At 51.8% G+C, this 22,532-nt stretch overlaps 1 protein-coding gene across 1 annotated transcript in view; it reads right to left on the reverse strand.

The window, feature by feature from the left end:
• The window catches only part of PXYLP1 (2-phosphoxylose phosphatase 1), a 72,389-nt gene that overhangs the window by 8,931 nt on the left and 40,926 nt on the right, over positions 1-22,532 (reverse strand). The window contains exons 3-4 of the mRNA XM_037139398.2: positions 9,202-9,360; positions 8,399-8,525 (exon numbers count right to left, since the gene is read on the reverse strand). Coding sequence (XP_036995293.2) covers positions 8,399-8,525; positions 9,202-9,360 — 286 coding nt within the window. The remainder of the gene's footprint in view (positions 1-8,398; positions 8,526-9,201; positions 9,361-22,532) is intronic.

Below are 22,532 nucleotides of genomic sequence, written 5' to 3' on the forward strand. Positions count from 1 at the left end.
ATAAATCACCCAGGCCTGCTGCACACAGAGGGGGTGCGATTTTCCCCGAGGCTACAACACAAATGTTTGCTAAATGGGAAATGGAATTCCAACTGACCGGGCCTGCCAACCTGCTCGCACATGAACACAGGCTACGTGTCAGCAGGAGTCCCAGCGGCTGCTGCGGCCGCTCTTTCAGGTTGGTGATGTCTGAGCATCTAGGAAAGCTCTGCGGCCAATTTTAAAACAAAACCGCACTACTGGGCGCGTTCGCTGTGACGCCCCAGGCTCCCCGGAGACCTGACTGCTTCACCATGTGTTCTTTTCTCCCCGTGTTCCTGAAAACTTGGTTTTGGCAGGGCAAGATGAAGAGTCATGGAAGAAAAACTTCACTCGTGGAAGAGAAAATCAATGGCTGGATCTTTTTAATGGGAAGAGAACCGGGTAACCCGAGGCCCCCTGCCTGTCCTTGATCTGAACAGCCAGTTCCTGCCTGCCTAGTGCGCAGCTCCACCTGGGAGCTGAGGGGGTACCCAGTGCATGGCAGCCCCTCCGAAAAGGCACGTGAATGAATTCACCTGGGAAGTGACCCGCCTTAGACCCTCGGAAAAGTCCAAGCCTCCCATAATCCATAGCAAGGAATGTGGCAAGTTCCAAGTATTTATTAAAATGTTCAGATTTTGATAGAAATATTAAAAATAAATACTATTGAGGGGGAGACTGCTAATTCTGACAAAGCCTCTCTTTGAGCAAAGTTCAGTGAGTCTCCCCTGAACCCCCTTCCCAAGGAGGCCTCGACTTTTGGACTGTCTTTGTGTGGCCCAGTTTTAGCAAGAATCTGCCTAAATTGGTTTAACTGGCCAGAATCTCCCACTCTTGATATCGATCAAATTCCTCAGCCCCAGGTGCCACCTGATCACTCTGGGCCGCCTTTAGCAAGAATCTGGTCAAGGGGCTTTAGCCAGAATTAACACCCCTCCAGCCTCTGCATTGTTCCTGACATCACCTCTGAGGAATTTCCCATTCACTGACCCCCACCTTACTCCGTGGCTATAAATCCTCCCTCGTCCTTGCTGTATTTGGAATTGAACCCAGTTCTATATGGAGGTCTCTTTCCCCTGACTGAATTAGTTCCTGAATAGAATGTTTTCACTGCTTAAAGACTGTCTAGCTCTGGCTTTTCTTTTAGTTGCATACTAAAATCTCTTCTACTCTTCTTGGGAACTTGGTTAGAGCCCATTTCTGAAGTCCTGGTGGTTGGGGAGAACCACGTGACTCTGTGTGATAGATGTTAATAAAGGAAGGGAGCAGAGGAAAGCAGGCATCATGATTTCCTCTCATTAAGCCTAACAGATTTGGGATTTGAATCAGACAGTAAATCTGCTTACTTCACTAGGAAGTTACAGCTTCACACACTCCCCAGGGAACCACCAGTTCATTCCCTGCAGATTACCGGGGAGGATAAAACGATGAGGGGAGATTCCTCTCCTGGGCACCTGCCTGGTAGAGGCCAAGATGGCAAAGGGGAGGTGCTTCCTCTATGAGACACGCACAGTAGGAGCTAAAATGGGGACCATAAAGGCGTGTCTGTCTAGGCTGGGAGAGGGATCAGATTGGATAAGGGACACAGAACCACGGAAGATCTAGGAAATGGACTGGCTTAGGGGGAAGGGCCCAGCAGCAGCCTGTGAGAGCTTGGGAAGTGGATTGGTTAGCTTGATGAAGCGCCTAGTCCTTCCCAAGCCTCAGATACTATAATCCCATTTCAACAAAGAAGCCACTCCGTCACTTGGTAACATGTGCTTACCATGTTCATTTGTTTGTTCTCTCTTCCGACAGCCATGTAGGTCTAGCAGCCAGGCGACTCCAAGCCTGGGCCTGGGCACAGCCAGCTGGAGTGCAGCCAGGAACACAGACTAAGCTAGCCAGATGGTGGCAAACAGTGGCCTGGACTGAGCCAATGGCACAGAACTTTTGGACCTTGGCCTTTGTACTGGGCTTGATGAAGACAAGGTTGGACTTTTTCCATGACAGGATGGATGGAATGGGACACTGGGAACCCAGGGGCAGTCCTTTGATTTTGCTTCTGCAATGAATCTTACCACAAAACCTCAACCTCCCATGCGGTGAGTCTCCTGAAATGCTTTTCTCGAGACCCTGTGAAAGGGCCCCATCTCCTCTGGCAACAGAAGGAAGTATGCTGCTTCTGGGTTTAGGCTTTCAGACCACGGGTGTGTCCCATTCTCACTGTCTGCCTTCCTGTGGCCACTATTCTGGCACAACAGCAGCCCAAGTTCAGTCACGTAGACTCTCCTAGGCTGTGGGGGGAAGAACACAGGAAGGAATCCAGAACCTTGAATGACCTAGTCCTACAACCTGGAACATTAGTCTCAGATCTTCACACAAAAAAGAGATGCCTTCGTTATTCAAGGAAATGCATTTCTGGATCTCCTTCCTACCCTGACTAGTACAGAAATGATTGTATCTGTGGCAATGAACTTTTCTTCAGGAAACATTCATGTTTCTGTAACCTCATCGGAAATCTGCTTCCACACTGAAAATTCGAAGAATCGGAAGTACCACTATTTTAGGCCTTCAAACCATTCACTTCAGAGCAGTTATTTACATTTTTATATGCATTGTTTATACCTATATATGCCTCAAAGCTGAGACAGAACCCCAAGGCCAACCTGCACACCCACGAGATTTGTTGTGCTCCAGCAAGTCATCTGAGCGACTGCTGACCTCTGCACAGGACGTAAGACTGGAGAAGCAGTGTAAGACCAGGGACACTGCTATTCAAAAAAGCTTACATGGCTGGAAACTTACATGAGTTCACACCACAGCTTTTTAGAGTTTATGCTAATTAAAGAGGTTATTATATTACTAATAAAATGAAATTCTAACAAGAAACACTTAATATTCTCAGTTTTTGGCTTTCTGGACCTTTTTGCTTTACCTGATGTGACTGCTTGCCTTCTCCCTGCTTCCTGGAACTCTCCCCTCCCATAGTTCTCACACGTCACCTCCTGCCTTCTTCCCTGTTCGCCAGGTCCCGGTCCCCTCTGGGATCCTCCTCTCTCTCTGTGCTACCACTGGTTGTTTCCCAGGACTTTTCCCTGCCCTTCCCTTACTCCAGAGGCTCTGCCTGTGATTCCGTTCAAGCCCACAGCTCCAACTGTGACCTACATGGTGAACTCTCCAGTCAACCTCTTTCTCCAGACAAGATAATTCCTGGGCCTCACAACTACCCAGCCTATAGTAATTTCTAGAAACTGTGGAAACACTTGGATGTCTGGTAACAGTTCAGACTTGGTGCTCAGAACTCTCCTTGTAACTTCCCTCCCAGATTTCCCTTCTTCCGTGTGTTATAGGGAGAGGCATTGCCCAGTCAGAAACCAGGGCACCATCCCATCTCTCTCTCTTATCTCCACCAACCTGTCACCAAGTCCTGTGGATCTGACCTTGTAACTCTCTCAGACCCACCCCCATTCTCCATGTCTGTCTTCATTCCCCGAGTTCCAGCCTCCATCATTTATTCACTCAACAAACACTTAGTCATTCTCCTCCCATGTGCCAGGCACTGTCCTAGGCATCTGGGACAGCAGCATTGAGCAAAAACAGAAATCGCTGCCCTCAGGAGCTTACATTCTAGCCTGGGGATGTAGGCAACTACAGCGAACACTCTAAGTATGGGTGTGAGTGTGTGTGTTAGAAAGTAAAAGATGCTTTATGTTGATGCCTTCATCAAAAAGAGGAGCAGGGTAAGGGGAACCTGGGAGACTTGGGTGAAAGGAGAAATGCACAGTAATTTTAACAGGAATGCTTTGACTAGTCTTATCGAGAAGATGACATTTGAACAAAGAGACGTGAAGGATGTGAGTGAACTGGCCATCATACAGCTACCTGGAACGTAACTGTCTGGAAAGAGGACACAGTCAGGGCCAAAGCCTCAAGGTGGCAGCGTGCCTGCACGTGGGAAGGAGAGGCAGGAGCAGTGTGGCTGAAGGCAAGGAGAGCAGCAGGTGAGGTCAGATGAGGAGAGGGGAGGAAGAGCACAGCAGGCCTTGAAGGTCAATTGAAGGATGTGGGCTCTGCCCTGGCTGGTGTGGCTCTTGTGTGCAGGGCAGTGGATTTCGTGCTGGCCTGCAAACCAAAGGGTTGCAAGTTTGATTCCCAGTCAGGGCACCTGCCTGGGTTGTGGGCCAGGTCCCCAGTAGGGGGTGCTCAATAGGCAACCCCACATTGATGTTTCTCTCCCTCTCTTTTTCCTTTCCTCCCCCCCTTAAAATAAAGAAAAAAAAATTTTTTTTAAAGACATGGGCTCTGACTCTGTGAGAAGTCTTTTTCTGGATCACTATCCCCATAATACTGTAAAAACCAGCACCCGCTCCCACTCCAACCTCCACATCTTCCTAATTTCAGCCCTTCACTCCCCAGCTTCCCTACCTGCCTTCATGCTTAGAGTCCACGCTCCTTAGCTAGACATCCAAAGCATCAGGTGACCTAGTCACCTCTCCACTCCATGCTCAAGCCTGTGAGTTGAACTGTCACCGGCCCATACCTTTGCACAGGCAGGTGTCACTGCCCTGGGTACTGTTTGTCCTCAGCTGCTACCTGACTTATTCCCGCACACCAGTTAGGTCCCTTTCTCTTGGTGACCTTCCCTGATCCATCACCCCACCTCTCCTCCCTGCCCCAAGCTGAGTCAGGCTGCCCCTCTTACGGCTCATGCCACAAAATGTGGCACCAAAACTGCTTCCAGTGTTCTACTTCTTTCTCTAATACTGCTGCTGCTGCTCCCACCTGTGCTGGCTGCCACTCACTGGGGGCTTTCCATGCGCCAGCTCAGTGTCTCCAGTGGTGACCGGGCCCGCCGAGGGCAGGAGCGGCCTTTCTTCCACGGATCCTCAGGAACCCACTCTCCCCCTCGGTCCTCCAGTCCAGCCACATCCTCGTACTATGTTACCGTTACTCAGAGACGCCCAGTTCTCCCAGCCCTTTGCACTTGCTGTTCCCTCCATCAGGAACACTCTCCCCCCGGAGCCTCACAGAACCGGCTCCTTCACTTCATTTAGGATCCTGCTCACATGAGCCAGGTACATGCGACAGTACCTGCTACATGATGTGCACTTAAAACTAAAGTTTATTAAATAAATGCTGATTTATCAACATTCTTTTCTTCTTTGGACTTAGAAATGAGTATCATATCCATGTGCACGAATGCCAACTAAAATCATTTACTAAACATAGCATGTCATCGGCTAACCTTACTACTGGCTGAACATGGTCCTTTGAGGGTACAAGGAGCACCTTTGTCACGAGGCACACTGCGTTCACAAAGACGCGGCTCCCACCACACAGATGCTGAGGGCCCCACAGCATGTCATTGTGAAGGGAAACTTTGGGGCAACCGACTTGTGGACATCTGGCTCCTCTCACTCAGCTCACTGCGCGGAGCAGACACTCTCTCCCAGACCAGGGCAACGGGCACACTCCAGGACCCAGGGCCTTTCAGAAGGCCGGGCCGTGGAAATTAGGAATTCGTGAAGCTCAACTGGTACCTGCGAAGGCAGCAGACGCTGCTGGTGCCACCGATCCCATAGTCTCAGGGGACCCAGAGGCCCCAAGTGGATTCACATGGCCGAAAGTCCTGCCCACGCTTGTGAATAACAGGTTGATATTTATTGTTTTTAAAGGTGGAATTAATTAAATGATGTTAATTAATTAAACATGCATACTCTACGCACTTTCTACAAAGCACTTAAAGTAGATCCTAAAAATACAGAATGTTTGATCAAATAAAACTAGGTCATAAGATCAAGGTCAGGGAAAACGAGGGCAGAGGCAATGGGGGGCAGGTAATCCCCAGGAACTATGGCTCTCCAATGGGAGCCCCAGAAACGGCCCCTTCAGTGGGTCCTGCCATCGCTTGGACAGAATGAGGGGCCCTGTGGCCTGTCCCAGCTTCATGGCCATGCCCACTTGGGGAAGGAAAGAGGCCAGGCCCCCGAAGACCTCCAGGCTGCCGTGGTACATGAAACGCCACCCCCTTACCGAGCTCTTGGTATGGACCAGGCTTAGTGCCTCACCCCTTCACCTTAGTCAGACTTCACAAGGGTGTGGGAAGGAAGGTATCCCTACTCCCAAGTTCCAGAACAGTGGACTGAGGCTCAGAGAGGCTAAGTGCTCTTCCCTACATCTAACAGGTTACAATGGCCTCAGAGGACTCCCAGCCAAGACCTAAATCTGATAGGAACACATGATAGAAAGACGATAGGCCATTGTGACTTGCGATTCTCACTTAGATCCTCGATTTGTTCTGCAGCCAACCCTGCCCAACAACCATTATATGCCAGGCTCAGGCTGGGCCTGGGAGACACAGGGAGGAGCAAGACCAATGCCCTGGAGAAGCCTGTGGTGGTGGTGGGCGCAGAGACAGTTGTGCTGGGAGGGCAGGCTGCAAGGTACCCCAGTGCATGGGGGAGGCCCTGCACCTGCCCAGGTGGCCCCGACCAATGGGTCCTCCCAGGAACAGCTAGGGAGGCCCCCAGAGGCTTTGCATCCCCAGGGACACTCTAGTGACAGCTGATTGGTCTGAGAGCAGACCCTGAGCCGAGCCTCTCAAACTCTCACTTCTGAGAATCTGAAGCCCAGAGAGAGAATGAGGATCAGAAGCTGTGAATAGCTAGAAATGAAGCATGGTCCGCCCACGAAGCCTTTGAGGCTGTCCTGGGTCCGGCTAGCTCCGAGGCCATAGCCTACCTGTGCCCGGGCTCTTCCCGGGCTGGATATCCAGCCAGTGTCCAAAGGTAGGGCTGTGCCAGCTGTTACCACACAGATACTGCTGTGCCTGATGGAGCAAAACCACTTCCCCAAGCTGCCCTCCCTGCAGCCCACCCTGTGCCCTCCTGCCACTTTGGCTGCTCCGGCCCATCCCCATGATCCAGAAACTAAAGGTCACAGCAAGTGACCTCCACCCTTGCCCTAGTCCTCAGGCTAGCTAAGGTCTGACCACTAAATATTTTGTTCTGAGACCTCCCTGCAGGCCCCCCTCTCCAGTTTGAGGTGAGGCAGGCTGAGCCTGATTCGAGCAGAGAATCCATCCTCATACAGGGAGAGATTCCTAGAGGAGCCACATCTCCGGGGGCCTCGCAGGAGTTGTGGGAGTGGGCCAAGCTGGCGAGGGGCATAAGCAAGCCAAACGGCAGGTGCGAGGCCTGAAGGGGTGAGGGGGGCTAGCAAGAAGTGGACACGGCAGGGGCAGAGGGTCCCTGCGGGAAGGCTGGCACAGGAGGCTACAGCCTGGAGGGAGAAAGCCAGGGTCTGCACGGCACCCTGACAGGGCTGGGCTCCACCGGAGGGTCTTCCGACCTGGGGACTCCAGGTGTGCCTCGGCACTGGCGAACGTAGAAAAGAAAACACAAATACCCAGATTGCAAGTGTCATGACCCCTAGCAGGAAATGAAAAAAAATATTTGAAAGCCTGCAGTTACATAGTATTTCATGATGCTTTTTACCAAAGATGGCTCACTTAATCTTCTCCATAATGAGAAGGGTAATGAGAAGGCTTAAGATTCAGAGTCGACCTGAAACTCCTGGGTTCCCACTGCGGTCCACGTTGCACGAACAGCTCTGGCTGCAGCGAGGCATTCTGTGGTTCCTCCAGGAGCAGTCCATCAACGTAACACCTTCCCCACTGAGCACTTACCTCCGACTCATCTCCTCATTCAGCAGATTCTGCTAGGATGTTATGTGTCTCCAGACACGTGTGTGGAGGCCCAGCCCATACTTCATGGCTAACTGAGCCTCCGGCTGCAGAGCCACGCCATTTTCATGGGCACCATTTCCATCCCTTTCAATCATGTTTCATCCTGAGGGCTCTCAACCAAGAGCAGGCTGCTTCTGCCCCTGTCGATATCTGAGGTGTTATCTTCCATTTATACGGCTTTGCAAATAAAGGAGAGTGGGCCTTCCCTTCTCTTCTCTCACTTCTTCCTCACCCCGCCCTGCAGGTCAGCATTGGCCCCCCCTGCTTCAGAGATAGAAGGCTGAGGCTCAGAGAGACTAAGGGACTTACCTGCTGCCCTGAATGGAACAGTTTGGCCAGGGTCTGAGGACTCCTAACCCAGTGCTCACTGCACCATGTCCCAGCCATTCCTCAAACTGAAAAGCAGCGGGGTGGGAGAGGGGGCCTCGGACTGGTCTTCTTATCTGCTGTGTGGCCTCGCACAGGTGTCCTCACCTCTCTGGGTCTGTCTCCTCAACTGTGGGACCTCAGTAACATGCAGGATTGTTCTGAAGATCAGACTCACTCCATGACAGGTCACACCTCACCCTGTCATTCTCTTGTCAGCATTTTGATTAGGATGGACAAAACAGATTCTTGAAAAGAACTTTTAGAAAAAGTGCAATGTACCTGTTAGCCACTAGAGTGCAGTCAATTTCTGGTCGCTTCGTTTTGGGAATGACATACAGTGGGTATCGGTCCCCATGTCGAATGAACACATGTACTGAGACCAGCTTAAAATGATGGGGAGCGTGACCTGTGAGAGACACAGACAGAAAGAGAGACAGACAGACACACTGTCTTGTTATCGCTCAGGAAGTGTGAGCCCATTTCACTTCACAGAAGAGAGGAGGGGTGACTGGTGGAAGGGTGCGGTGTCCGGGTGGGGGTGGGTGACCCTGAACAGACTCACAGGAGGGCAGAGGGACAGGAGAGGGCTGGTTATGCCTCAACCCCCAGAAGTCACTGGGAGGCTCTGGGGGTGTGGCTGGGGGTGGGGGCCAGTGACATGTGAGCAAGAATGTCCCTGTGGCCTCGTTCACACCCCAGACTAGGTGGAGGCCCACGGAAACACTGGACACGGCGACTTCTGCCTTGAACCCTTCGTGAGCGAGCAGGGCACAGACAGGCTCCACGTCATTCTGATACACTCTCAAAAGAGCAAAATTCAGTGTAGAAATAATTTTCTCACACCTTTGCTACAAGACACCAGCAGGGTGTCCTGAGCCCCCAGAGAGCCTACTGGGAAAAGCTGGGGGTGATGCTCTAGAGCTGAGGGAGCTAAGACGGGGGACCTCATTCAGAGGCCTAGTGGCAGGGCTGGCACCCAGGCCAGCAAGGTCCTCAGCACTGGGCTGCGCGGCTTGAAGAAGAAGCGGTCCCCAGAGGGGTGTCCGTCCAGGGGCGGAGCTGGGCGGTGCGGGCGGGCCTACCTTCCATGCTGCGCTCGGCCACGCTGGGAATGTTGCAGTACAGGAGAGCTTCGTACACCGGGTCTGTCCCGGGCGGCTCCGTCACGGGGTCGGGCATGATCCTCTTTCGGCTCTTGCTACTCACTCCATTCTTAGCCACGGACACCGGGATCAAGTGGACTGCAAGGAAAGCCAAGCAGGTCATGACACATGCAGTCACTGGCCCACGGGGCCAGCCGGAGGGGCACAGACTGTGGCGGGATTTTCACCTTGAGTGACCGTTCTTCCCCTCAGCACAGACTTTGGTGGATCGCGAGGTCAGCTTCCCTCCAAGAACCGTTCCCGGAGCCCCCACGGTGCCTGGCCTCTTTCCTGACTCCATGTTCTCTCCTCACTGATAATGATGCAACATGGGGGGGCCCACAGAGAGGGGCCTCACTCAGGGTGGGGATGGAGGGGGTTGCACAGCTGCTTCATTCAAACAGATAACCTCCTTCCTAACACCCTCTGAACTCAAGTAAATACTGAGGAAGCAAACCATCACCCTTTGTGTGCCTGTGAAGAGCTAGACGCATGTGTGACAGTTCTCATTTAATGCCACCTGCCGTGCAATTTTTGGCCCCCTGAGCTGGGTCATGGGCGTCCATTCAATAATCCCCATGAAACTACATCAGGAGTGGAGAGCCACAGACCCAGGGGGAGGCTGAGGCAGCTGCCCAAGGTGCACGTGGTGGCTGGAGCCCCATTTCAAGCTCACTCCTCTGCCTCCGGGCCAGGTGCCCCACCCCATATTTTCCTGCATGCCGTGCGTGGGCTCTGCAGTCTGCCATGTTTGCCCATCTAGCACCCCTCTTTCTGCCGGTGAAACCCCGCCCCCCAACCAGGTGGCTCTGGTTGAATGATCAGTCACAATGTCCCTGGCCCCTGGGAGTGGACATGTGATTGGAGTCAATGAGGACAGTGATGGGGCCACTGGACTCCTCTTCCTTGAGAGAGGTGCTGTGCAGATACTGGGAAATGGTCTCCTTTTCTGCTAGACACCGGTTCCTAAGGATGCAAACTTGGGGCTGCCCCAGCCATCTGTCCCCCATGGCAAGCCTTCATCTGCGGGAGAAGAGATGCTGAGTGGAGCCAACCCAGACCAACAAATGAAGAGAGCTGATCAGAGAGAGAGAAAGTAGACCTGAGGACATCATCCTCTGTGCCCCTTGTCCACGTGTGGCTGAAGCCAGAACCTGTCTTACATATGAGTTGAGAGAGTCCTCTTTTTGCTTAAGCTAGTTTGAGTTTGGTGTCAGTTACTTTCAACCAAAAGAGCTCTGATCAATACACTTTGTCGGTTACCATGTTTTGTTGTGTATAAGGTGTACTTTTTTGTCCAAATTTTTGAGGAAAAAATAAGGATGCATATCATACATGGGTAGTACTAACTCTGTATCTATATAAATGTTTTTACTTCTTTTATTTATGCTTATGTGTTAAAAGTATAACTCTAGAAAGAAATGATATCCATATACAAAATAATACCCTAGAATACGACCATCAGTTTTCTTTCTAAATAGAAACAAATCAAAATTGAATTAAAAAAATAAAATGAAAAATTTTCATCCCTAAAGTTTGGGCCAAAAATGTGAGTGCACATTATAAATGGCAAAATATGGCATTTACCAGCAGACAGAAGCCCATCTTCTGGGTGGTAGCCCTCTACCTTCCCATGTGGGGGAACCTCTGTGAGGAATCACAGACTTTCTGGAACCCCCTACACAGCAATAGTTGTATTTTAGCATCCACCAACGGAGGAAATACACAGAAATAGATGTGCCCATCAATCATTTAACTCCTAAAAAGTTTATGAATCACCACAATATGTTATAGATGCCCACATTTGAACAACAGTCAAAACACGGCCCAATCACCAGTCTAAATCTATTTCAATTCCCTAATTTCTTCTACAAATTATTCTAAATATTTACAACTTCCCTTTGGCAAATTAATGTTATAAACAAGGGTGAAAGACAAGCACTCCACTGAGAGTAAAGTATTTACAGCATACATAACAGGAAAATTATTAACATCCCAAGTGCGCACCAGGTCCTAACACTGAAAAATCAGTAAAGGATACAAACAGGCTAATGACAGGAAAATAAATGCCAATGTCAATACCCATCTGAGAAGATGTTCAACATTATTTATAATTACAGAAATACAAAATAAAACAACAACAGGACATGACCCTCCGCATCAGACTGGACAACAAAGTGTGGCTCGTAACATCAGTACCGGCATGGGAGTGAAAGCAGCGCTTCCACGCACCGAGGGTGGGAGTGGCCACCAGAGCGACCTTTGGAAGGAGCATTCGGCTGCAGCCACCGCATGTTATGTGGGCTTCATTCCTGGTCCCACCATTATGCATCTTGGAATCTACTCCACAGGGATACGGACTCCCATCACAAAGATACATCACAAAGATACATCACAAAGATACATCACAAAGATGGACGGCCAAGGAGATCCACTGCAGTGCTGTTTACAATAATAAAGAGGGGAAATAATCTAAATATCTCGTTGGCAGAACAGGACCCTACAAGGACAATAGGGAATATTCTGCCACGGTGAAAAAGAATGGAAAAGAACCAAAGATAAAGGAAGCAGATAAACCAAGTCACAGGGTATTTACACGATCCCCTTTGTGTAAAGAAAATTCAGACTACAAGTGTATGAATACACAGGCGTTTGTTTATTAGGCAAATGCACAGGAAAATGCCTACAAGGGCCACCCTCACAATGCAGCTGTGAATTCCTCTGGGGAATGGGCGAAATGGGGGGCAGAGTGTCTTCACTTGTTCTTCTATTGCTGTCTACATTGTTGTATGTATCCACACATACATGTATGTATACATATTTACAGTAAGCATGTTACATATGTTCTATACGTATAGAAATATGTTATTTCTCTAATGTTTACATCTACTTATATTAAGATAACAATCACAGAGCTATAGAGTTGGCCGTTTACTGACCCAAAATTACCCTTTAGTTCATTCTAGAGCCATTTTCTTCCCAAAGGGGCTGGGAAGGGGCTGAAACGGAGCACACAGCCCGGGGTGTTAATGTACAGGTGGGGGAACGGGCCCCAGAGCAAGGAAGGAAGAAAGCAGATGCCCTAAGGCGGCATCTCAGTGACCGAGCTCTTTTGGCTGTGTGGCGCCCTTGGTCCTTGACTCTGCTCTTTTATGACGTGGTACCAGATTCTGGCCCCGAGGCCATGCCTGTGGGCACCTCCCCTTTGAGTCCGGGCCAGGGAGATATAGAGCTGAGGAGACATGATGACATTAGTGACACAGGGCACAGGAGCATGGTCCCTGGGTGTCCCAGAGTCCCCACAGTTTGCTGGTTTATCTGCAGGCCCACAAGGTTAGACTGTTGGGGTTACCACTTGGGAACTGCTACAGACTGAACATGTCCCCCCAAATTCACATGTTAAAGTCCTAACCCCCAACATGATGGTACTGGAGTCAGAGTAGGTCACGAAGGTGGCTTACTCGTGAATGGGATTAGTGCCCTTGTGAAAGAGAGTTTAGAGGGCTCTTCCACCACGTGAGGGTACAGCAAAAAGAAGCCTTCTCCCTGGACACCAAGTCTGCTGGTGCTTTGATCTTGAACTTCTCAGCCTCCAGAGCTGAGAGAAATACATTTCTGATGTTTTCTGTGCCAGCCAGTTTATGGTATTTTATTAAACAGCCCAACATACTTAAGAGGGGAACCGTGGTAGTTGGGTACAAATGATCCACCCATGACCCAAGGAAGCAGTGATTTGAAAGCCACAGATAACAACAGGGTGATAATCAGATGATCCATTCAGAATGATTTCACCTGCTGCTTCCTCCGGCCTCTGGGTCTCTCTGCCTCGCCCACTTGCTGCTGGCTTTACCCTGTGCTGTTGGTGCCTTCCCGTCACCAGGACGCAGAGTCCATCCATGTGGGGCCCTCTGAGGGCTCCCAAAGATACCGGACGCTCAGGGGAGGTTCCGATGCACAGAAGCCGTGGGGTCACCCATCTCCCCAGCTCCATCTGTCTGTCCTCCACCCCAACTCAGTTCCCATTGTCCTGACTGCTCAGAGCCACCCCTGCTCCCGCAGGATGTTTCTCTCCCACGCTTGCAACCCTGCCCTCACCCCACCTCTGTTCTCCAAACCCGGCCAACTCTGTGACTGATCCCAGGGGTCAGCCCACTTCGAACTTCCAAGTAGTTTTGACCTCCCTCTTCTATGAGCCCACCCGGTTCCTGCTGCTGTCCTGGCTCACACCACAGTACGAGGAAGCCAGGAGTGTCCGGCTTGTCAGATGTCACCCCAAACGTCCAGAGGGCCAGGGCTCTGGTTCTTGCATGTTTATAATCCCCCGCCAGCCAGCACAAGGCAGGCCCTTCACATGCTTGTTGAACTGACGTGACGATCTGAGCCAGGCACTGTGCTCCACGCTTTTGGTGAAATACGCCTTGACTCCTCACATGGGAGCCCTGAGGGAGAAGGGTTAGCTGTGCAGCTGGGGGTGGGGATTATGAGGCAGCTTCCTTGAGGAGACAGCTAAGCTGGGCCTGGAAGGCAGAAATGAAGCTGGCAGCATGGGGAAGGGGAGGGAGGTCTGTGCAGCAGGGATGAGCACGGCAGAGAGAGGCAGCAAGCTGGCTCAAGATACCCTTGGAGGCCCAGTCCAGTTGGCCCCACCAGGGCTGATGTGTGGGGAGTCCTGAGAGAGGCTGGCTGCAAAGGAGCCCAAAGGAGCAGCCCCCAAGCTGAAGGTGGCCTGTATGTTGGCTGCATCAGCTCTCCCGCGCTGCAGCCTGGGGCTCCAAGACACTGCTTCTCCTGGCCAGCCTTGCCCAGGTCCCCAGCTCCTCCAGCTCCTCCAGCTGCCCTGTGGGACGAGGAACTCTGCTGAACCCAAACAGATGACAGCAGCTCAGACGTCATCAGTCAAATGAATGGACTGTGGGGGCATCAGAAGAGAAAGCAGGCAGGCAAACCAATGAATAACGAGTACAGGTATAAAAAAACCCCATGAATCTAGATGAGGCCCCAGGGCCACGGAACCACCATGACCACTGTGTATAATAGGATAGGAGACATCTTTGTGGATAACTAACTCCGCGCCTACGGGCAGGCAGTTTCTCTGTGGTGTGATTCCCAAGCAGACAAGAAGATCCTGTGAGCCCTCTGAATACACGGGACTCTCATTTCCAGCTGCTTTACTGGCTCATGTCATCCACAATCACTTCCAACCTGCTGTCACATCTACGACCTTGTGTAAAGATGCCCGTGGAGTCTCAATGTCAAAGAAATGGCAGAGAGCGTTGCCTCTACAGCAGTTCCTTGGGCCCCCTCACTCGTAAAAGCAACTAGTACCCTTCTTAGAATCATGAGTAAAACAATCAGGCACTGTTCCCGCAGGCCCCCTCCCTCCCCAGTGCACAAGGAAGAATCCCTGTGTATCATAGGCAAGCACCCGTTCAACTCTGACTAGCACACACACTGGCCCGCACTGCTTTTTCCAGCTTTAGGCCTCACGGTAGGAAGACTAACCATCAGCCAGGCAATGACCCTTAGACAGAGGCAGGTCAAAGGAGGGCCTGGGGTCCCGCAGCCTGTAAGCCTGGGCCCGCTGTCCTCCCGGGTCTGGTATTTGTTTATGCGTCCTTCATCCGTCCATCCGTCCATCCATCCATCCATCCATCCATCCATCCATCCATCCGAACCTACCGAGCAGCTGCTGGGGATTCTTCAGAGAATTAGAATAAGATCTCTGTCTTCCTGAGGCTTACAATCTAGTTGGGGAGGGTGGTGAGGTATTAAATAAGAAGACAGGGGAGCAAGAAGCATATGGCCGTCATAGGGGAAACGGCCTTCCTGGTCACGGTGCCTCTGCACACCCTGGTTTGGGGGCCCAGGCGCAGGGCGGGTGCGGTAAACACCGGGATAGAGAGGAGATGCTGGGAAGTCAGCCTGAGAGAACAGTCAATAACAGCCTCGGGCGAAATCTGACCTATCAACAAGCTCAGGATCCAGCACCAAGGCTATGTCTGGAAGGAGATGTTTCATTTAATGATTTGCTTCCTTTAATTTTTGTTTATTCTATTGATGGTTCCCATGGAATAGAGAAAAGGAGAGAAAGGACCCAGGGTCGGGATCAGGTCATGACTTATCAGCACGGGCCCCTAGTCCACAAGCCCCTCTCTGGCCTTGGGACTCAGGCCACCTTCGTTACTTCCCTGAACTCAGTGACCCTCCAGGGTCAGCCAGGCGTCAGCAGCTGGCTCATTAGCTGGGAGTCATTTAGACTTACACAGCGACGGGCCAGCACCTTTCCTCCAGGGCACCAGCCAATGCCCGTGGTCTGTAGCTCATCTCCCCATGTCAGGGTCTGGCCCAGGGCAGAGCACAATAACCTAGCTGCACATGGGCCTTCTGCCACCAGCTCTAGCCTTGAGAACCTGCTGTATGCAAGGCCCTTCCAGGTGCCTCAAAACTGACTTTGAGTCCTGGCTGGGTGGCTCAGCTGGTTGGAGCATCGTCCCATACACCAACAGGTTGTGGATCTGATTTCGGTCAGGGCACAAACCTTGGTTGTGGGTTCGATTCCAGGTCGGGACACGTAGGGGAGACAACCAATTGTCTCTCAGATTGATGTTTCTCTCTCTCGCAAATAAATAAACATATCTTCAAGTGAGTATCTCTTAAAAACTGACTTGATAAAGAGTGCTGTGGGTGCTCCCACCCCTGCATCAGATCACCACCTCTCCATTCGTTCTGTGGAGTGGCTCTTCTGTCATGCCAATCACGTGGTAACGTGGGGTGCGGTGCTGCCCCAGGGATGAGGACCAGACTCCAGCCAACTGTGCCAATAAAGGCCCCTTCGGGGAAAGAGAGGCTTCCCGCGTGGACGGGTCCGTTACCGGGAGTTAGGCGGCCTCCGGGCCCCTGCCTCCTGCCACCCGCCACCTGTGTCGTGAGCCGCCTCCTGCTGCGCCTGCTGGTGTGTGGTTTAGTCAGTCAGCTCTGGTCCGACTGCACAGACACCCGGGCAGATTAAAGCTGGGTGTGGGGGACCTGCAGGTGTGCAGTCAAGGCAGGCAGGTGGGGCTAAAGTGTTGGCTCGTCTCTGTCCCCATTGCTCTGGGCTCGGTTGCCACGTAAGTCACACCACTGACTGGAGCAGCAAAGAACCTCATGGGACCCAGAGGTGGCCCCACCATCTGCTTTTCACCTTTTTAGCTCCAGGGTCTGCCTCGCCCTCGGTGGGACCTCAGCCCTGGGCAGGTCACCTCTTCCTCTGGGATTCCTCTTTTCCAGTGCCTTTAAAGTCTGTCCTCAGTCGGCCCTGCTGTGACAGCTGGCTGTGGTCCTGAAATGGGGAGGCGCTGTGGGGCTGGGGGAGGTGATCACAGACACAAAGACCTGTGTTCAAGGGCTGGCTCCGTCACTTCCTAGCTGCCTCCCTCGGTGTCATGTCCCTCACCTGTAAAATGACCCCCAGTGCCGTCACCGATCTCCCCTATCCTCCTCCCGGCCAGACACCCAGGAGGCTGCCGCGTGCTCTCTCCTTCACTGGCCTGCCAAGGAATAATGATTTGTTCTAACAGGCAATTCCCACAATTCCCTCAGTGCTTCTTAATCCACTAAGTTGTCTCAAATGCCAAATCTGCGTGTACCGTGCACTGAATAGAAAAATGCCTGTGTGTCATTCTCAAGTATCAACCAGAAGCAACACCGGAGCCCACAGTTCTGTTATCTGCCTTCGGCCACTTGTCTTTAGGGCAGGGGTAGAAATCATGAGCACAGGGAAAATGTGAAAAATCAAGTCCCTGACTATACACGCTGAGAGACTTGTTTTAAACAGGCGAGACCGACCAGATGAACCCACAGTCCCCTTTACGACCTCGTCCACGCTGGGCCACAGTACAACACCAGCCTTTCTTGTTATCCTCCTTCTTAGTCACTCCTCATGCCCCGTTCTCATCGCCTCCTGGTGAACCACGGTTAGGTAAGAAGCCAGCAAGTGCTTCTGGTGCCAGTGATAAGCCTTGGTCCCCTTCGGAGAGCCAGCAAACCACAGTGGGGATGGTTTGGGGCCCCAGCTTCTGCCCTGGGCTGTTCCCGAGGTCTCGTTGCCTCCCTGCCTGACCCCTCCCTCTGACATCTGCCACCTAAGTCCACAGGACGGCCGGGTCCCACTGGGGCCTGAGCCTGGCCCACAGGCAGGAAACCTCACACCCCTGTGGGGCCACCACCAACTGGCCGAGACCCAACAGGGTCCCTCGGGTTAGATGGTCACCAAGCACCAAGGACTCCGAATCATGGCAGAAACGAGACATCACAGATTCCAGGACAGGCCTCCAGACAGACCTGTGCCAAGAATCTCAGCCTCCTGAGCCATCTCAGGACTGAGACCCCCCCGCCCCAGATACACCTTATTCCCCTAACCCAGATGAGGGAATTGAACCTTGATACTCTGGTTCACAGGCCCACACTCAATCCACTGAGCTATGCCAGCCAGGTGCCCCACCTTTGAGAACCTGACACAAGCTACTGCTCCTCACCCCTGCAAAAGGGCTGTGTTTGCGAGCCTTTGAATTTGACTTCTGGGGGTTCACAGGGCCCCTGCAACCCCATGAGACAATACAGACATCTGTGGGCTCAGGCTAAGAACCCAATGTACCTGGAAAAAGGTGTCCAATTTCAATGCCCTTGAGATTTTTCACTTTTCAAAATGAAAAGGGATCTTTACAATTCATAAAAATGTGTTTATCCTAAAACAGCCATTCAATACTAACGTATACAAAGAAGTGAAAACCGTCCAGAGAAACCCACCCACAGTGAACATTCTAGTGTGTGTGTGGGGGGAGGGGGTCCTGCCAGAGCTTAAACCTGTGCTTCTGTCCTTCCTCTGGTGGGAATGGTGACAGTCACTATGGTCCAAGGGTACTGCCCCCCGCCAAAGAGGAACAAATAAGTTTCCTGTGTCTCAAAGGCAGGTACCCCACTGAGACCACCAAACCAAGTGCTCTGGAAGGCTGGCCAGACATCTGCCTTCTGTGAAAAGGGTCAAAAGGAGGAGACAGGTGGGCGGGTGGGAGATTTTGGGGAGGCCACTTCGGTGGAAGAGACGACATGGCCAAGGGAGGGGCCTGCACCCTCAGGTATCTGATGTTGTAATGAGCAGGTGTCCCACTCTTTGGTCGCTACCTGGGGCCGCAGAGAGACAGAGCTCTGGCCATTGGGGTCCAGGCCCTCAGAGGACATAGGAAAACAAGAAAGGGGGGCAGGGAAGGCAACAGGTGATGCTGGAACCTGAACCAGATAAATCCGAGGAAGGGCCCAGGCATCACGGCCGACACCCGTCCCTCCCATCCCGGGGGCAGCCTGGCTCTGCTGGGCCCCAGGGAGGCAGCGGGGGCTGCAGCCACAGTGGTGGCGAGGATGTTGAGCTGGTCCCAGGGCTCTCTGTGTACGCGCTGACTCTGCCCTCTTGTTCTGGATTCAGAGTCTGCCCTCATGGATAAAAAGACTGTGGTACATGTATATAAAATGGAATATTACTCAGACACAAAAAAAAAAGAAATTTGACCATTTACGACAGCATGGTTGGACCTGCAGGGTGTTATGTTCAGGGAAGTAAGTCAGTCAGAGGAAGACAAATACCATATGATTCCAATGACCTGTACAATCTAAAGAACAAAGTAAATGAACAAACAAAACCAAAACAGATTCATAGGTAGAGAGAGAGAAATGGGTGAAAGAGGTGAAGGCCACGACGGGTGCGGCTCAGCTGGTTGGGCGCCGTCCTGCAGAGCCAAAGGCCACCAGTGCATTTCCCGTCAGGACACAGGCCTGGGTTGTGGGTTCAGTCTCTGGATGGGGTGCGTACAAGGCGCAAGGGATTAATGCTTTTCTCTCCCTCTCTTCTCCCTCCCTTCCTTCTCTGTAAAAGTGAATAAATAAAATCTTAAACAAAAAAGAGGTGAAGGGACTAAGAAGCAAATTGGTAGCTACAAAATAGTCATGGGAAGTAAGAAAAGCATAGGAAATGCAGTTGATAATATTGCGATAATGTAAGGTGCCAGCTGGGGTACTGGAAATATCGAGGGGAACACTATTTAAAGTGTATGACTGCCTAACTACTGAAACCAACGCAAAATAAAATCTAAAAAAAGATTCTGCCCTCAAGCCCTCATTCCTGAAGCTGCCCCACCCAGACCCTCCCGGAAGTGAGGGCTGCTGTCGGGACCACACAGCCCCGCCCCCGGCCCCACCTCCGAGGACCACTTACTTCTCTCGGAGATGGACTTTCATTCTTGTGCTCTCTCTCCCTCCCTTTTTAAATGTCATCGGCTTGGAACAGGAGCTCTGTTGCCAAGACAACGAGGAGTGGGGTCTCCGGCTGGTGATGTGAAGGCCTGGGCAGCCTTCCCTGGCTCGCCCATCCCGTGGTTACTGCCACGTAAACACATTCTGAAGCTTTCTCTCCTAATTTGTCTCTCCTCGTACAGTCTTGGCGATGCACAGACACTCTCCTTAACTCACTGACACCTTTTACTAACAACACTTTCTAGTTTTACTAACGAACTGGCTAGTTTCCTCTCCTCTAACTGGGAGATTCCTCTCCTTATCAATCCTGCTGACTATATGGGTACACACACACGTGTGCTCCCATGTAAAAGATAACATGTTATGACAGCCTTCCAAGTCAATTCAGAAGGTCTATGAGATCACGGCGTAATGGATGCAGGGTGTCTACTGTTGGACACCTTGGTGCTTGCTTGTCCCCTTCTTCCCATTATAAGCAAGGCTGCAATAAACTTTCATTAAGGAAAATTTCCTAAAATTAGAAACCAGGAAGGAAGGAAGGAAGGAATAAATGTTTCCACCCAACCAGAAATGACCCACAGAGGCCCTGACACATGCTCTTCTCGTCCCTCCGGTGCCGCTATATGAGCTTAAAATGTTGCGATGAAAGCTGGTTTGTTAGACTTGTGCTGCTTATCTACAGAATTTTCCTCACCTGAAGATATTTAACTCTACGTAGTAGCTGGACATGAAGCATTCAGAGAAAACTCAACACCAGACAGAAAATAAATCTCCACGAAAAGGATAAAAATTAATTTAAAAAATACAAAATAAAAATGTTACCAATAATGATGACACGGGGGATATTATGACAGAGCTCTTAGGTTAAAAATGCAAGCCCTCATTTTTAATTCCTCATTCTATGTGGCTCCAATTCACCAAAATAAAAACCTGGAGGCACCTTATTAAAGCTTTAAAAACAGAGGAGACAGTACATCAGACCCTTGGCATTCTAAGGGTTGCACCCCACACCTTTGCCAACAACACATATCGAGATTTTCATGAATCTCCAAGTCCACACATACCCCCGAGGCATGTGTTTTTCTCCACAGAACACACATCTGACAGAGAGAAGAGAAGGACAAAGACCCTGGCTGGACGGTGCGATCAGGCCTGCTCAGCAACTGAGGAGCTCAGTCCCCACCGTCATGACCCAAATTTGCGCCTCAGCAAAATCCCCGGCACCGCAGGCTCCGGGCCGTCGGGGATGCCCACAGGAGCTGGAGCCGCACACGCCAGCAGGGGCGACTTCAAAGAGCAGCCCGGGTGGAGAAGCCAGGGTCTGAAGACCACGGCAAGGCAAGTGTCACAACACTGAGGCATCTCGCAGGGGCTCTTCGCGGTCCCACTCAGAGGCACTTTTCCTCTCATTTCTACACTATTCTACCAAGCGGGGCTGTTCTCCTTCCCAGCAGATGACAAATGGAATTCGGCATAAGGGAGGGGTGTGGGGGCTGGAAGGTACGGAAAATGATGGTGCCAGGGAAGACAGGTGCCAGGGAACTACCGGACACACACACTCACACACACTCACAACACCACACACCCACTCTTGTGTGTGTACATGCACATACCCCAACTCACACCCCACATACACACACAGCATTCACAAACACCCCTCACACTCTCACACCACATACACACACACACCACTCCCACACACATACGGACACACACAACACTCACCCCCACACACACCCCATACATGCACACAGCACCCCCACACAACTCTCACACGCCACATACCTGCTCACACTCTCACCACTCTCACACACACACACACACACACACACGCACACACGCACACCGCCCACATAGACCTGGTTAAGCTGGGATCATCGGCTGCCCACCAAGAACTCAGGGCACTTAGCTGCCTCCCTTGGCCCAGGGACCCGCCTCTGCTGCTGTTCTGTCTCCTTCGTGGCCTCCCTCCCTCCGTCTGCCCAGATCTCATCTTTTCCCTCTCTCTGCGCCACAGGACACAAAAGCCAGAGCGGGCGAGGACTGTGGAGAGAGAGAGAGCTCACGCTCTCCCCAAGGGGCGGCCCCCACCCAGCTGCTCGGGGACCGTGGGCCTCGGCTTACCTGGTTTTTAAAAGAGGGGCTACAAGTTTATGTGACGTTGCCCAGTTTTAAAACATTGGTAAATAAATTTTAAATGTGAAAACACTGGTGGGGCCAAACAAAACAAATCCACGGGCTGTCGGTCCTGGGAGACCTGGTCTCCCCAGGCCAGGGCTTCATAAACAGTGGGCCCCAAGTCCCCACACAGGGGCTCTGGTCAGGGTTCCTCTTAGCTCAGCCCCCGAAGCCTGCCTGCTGGCAGGACACCGCACCCATCCCCACCCCACCCCTTTGGGCCTTCAGTACCTCCGGTGACCCCAATGGACCCCATCGACTCCCCCCAGCTCTTCCTCCTGCTCTGCCCCAGCCCCCCCAGTTGTCTGGACCTTGTCCTGTGTCTCCTCTTGCTCTGAGTGCTCTCCCTGGGCCTCCTTGTCCAGACCCAGGGAGCCATCAGCCCTGCGTGGCTGACTGCCCAGTCCCTGTCCTGGGCATTTCCCCCAGCCTTTGGCACTCGCGTCCCAGATGAACACAAGGCGTTTAGATAATGAATGAATGAATGAATGAATGAATGAATGCATGAGTGGACAGGTGAAGGAAGCATCTGCTGATCTACCTGAACCAGACTCCCGCATGCCCCTGAGCTGCCTCCAGCATCGACCCCCCCACCGGCCTCTGAACCGGGAGCACCCAAATTTGTGTTCAGTAGATTCACCCAGGGGCTTGTTAAAAATGCAGGTTCCTGGGTTCCACACACACCAAGATTCTGAGTTTGAAGGCAGGGCTCCAAAGTGTGCACTCTCTTTTGTTTTTGGGACAGGTGTTCGTTCTAACAAGCTCCCCGGGTCACTCGGATCGAGGAGCTCAGGAGACCACACTGCGGC

This window comes from Artibeus jamaicensis, unplaced genomic scaffold, assembly GCF_021234435.1.
Source record: "Artibeus jamaicensis isolate MK-2021 breed Jamaican fruit bat unplaced genomic scaffold, CSHL_Jam_final contig_519, whole genome shotgun sequence".
Taxonomy (NCBI): Eukaryota; Metazoa; Chordata; class Mammalia; order Chiroptera; family Phyllostomidae; genus Artibeus; species Artibeus jamaicensis.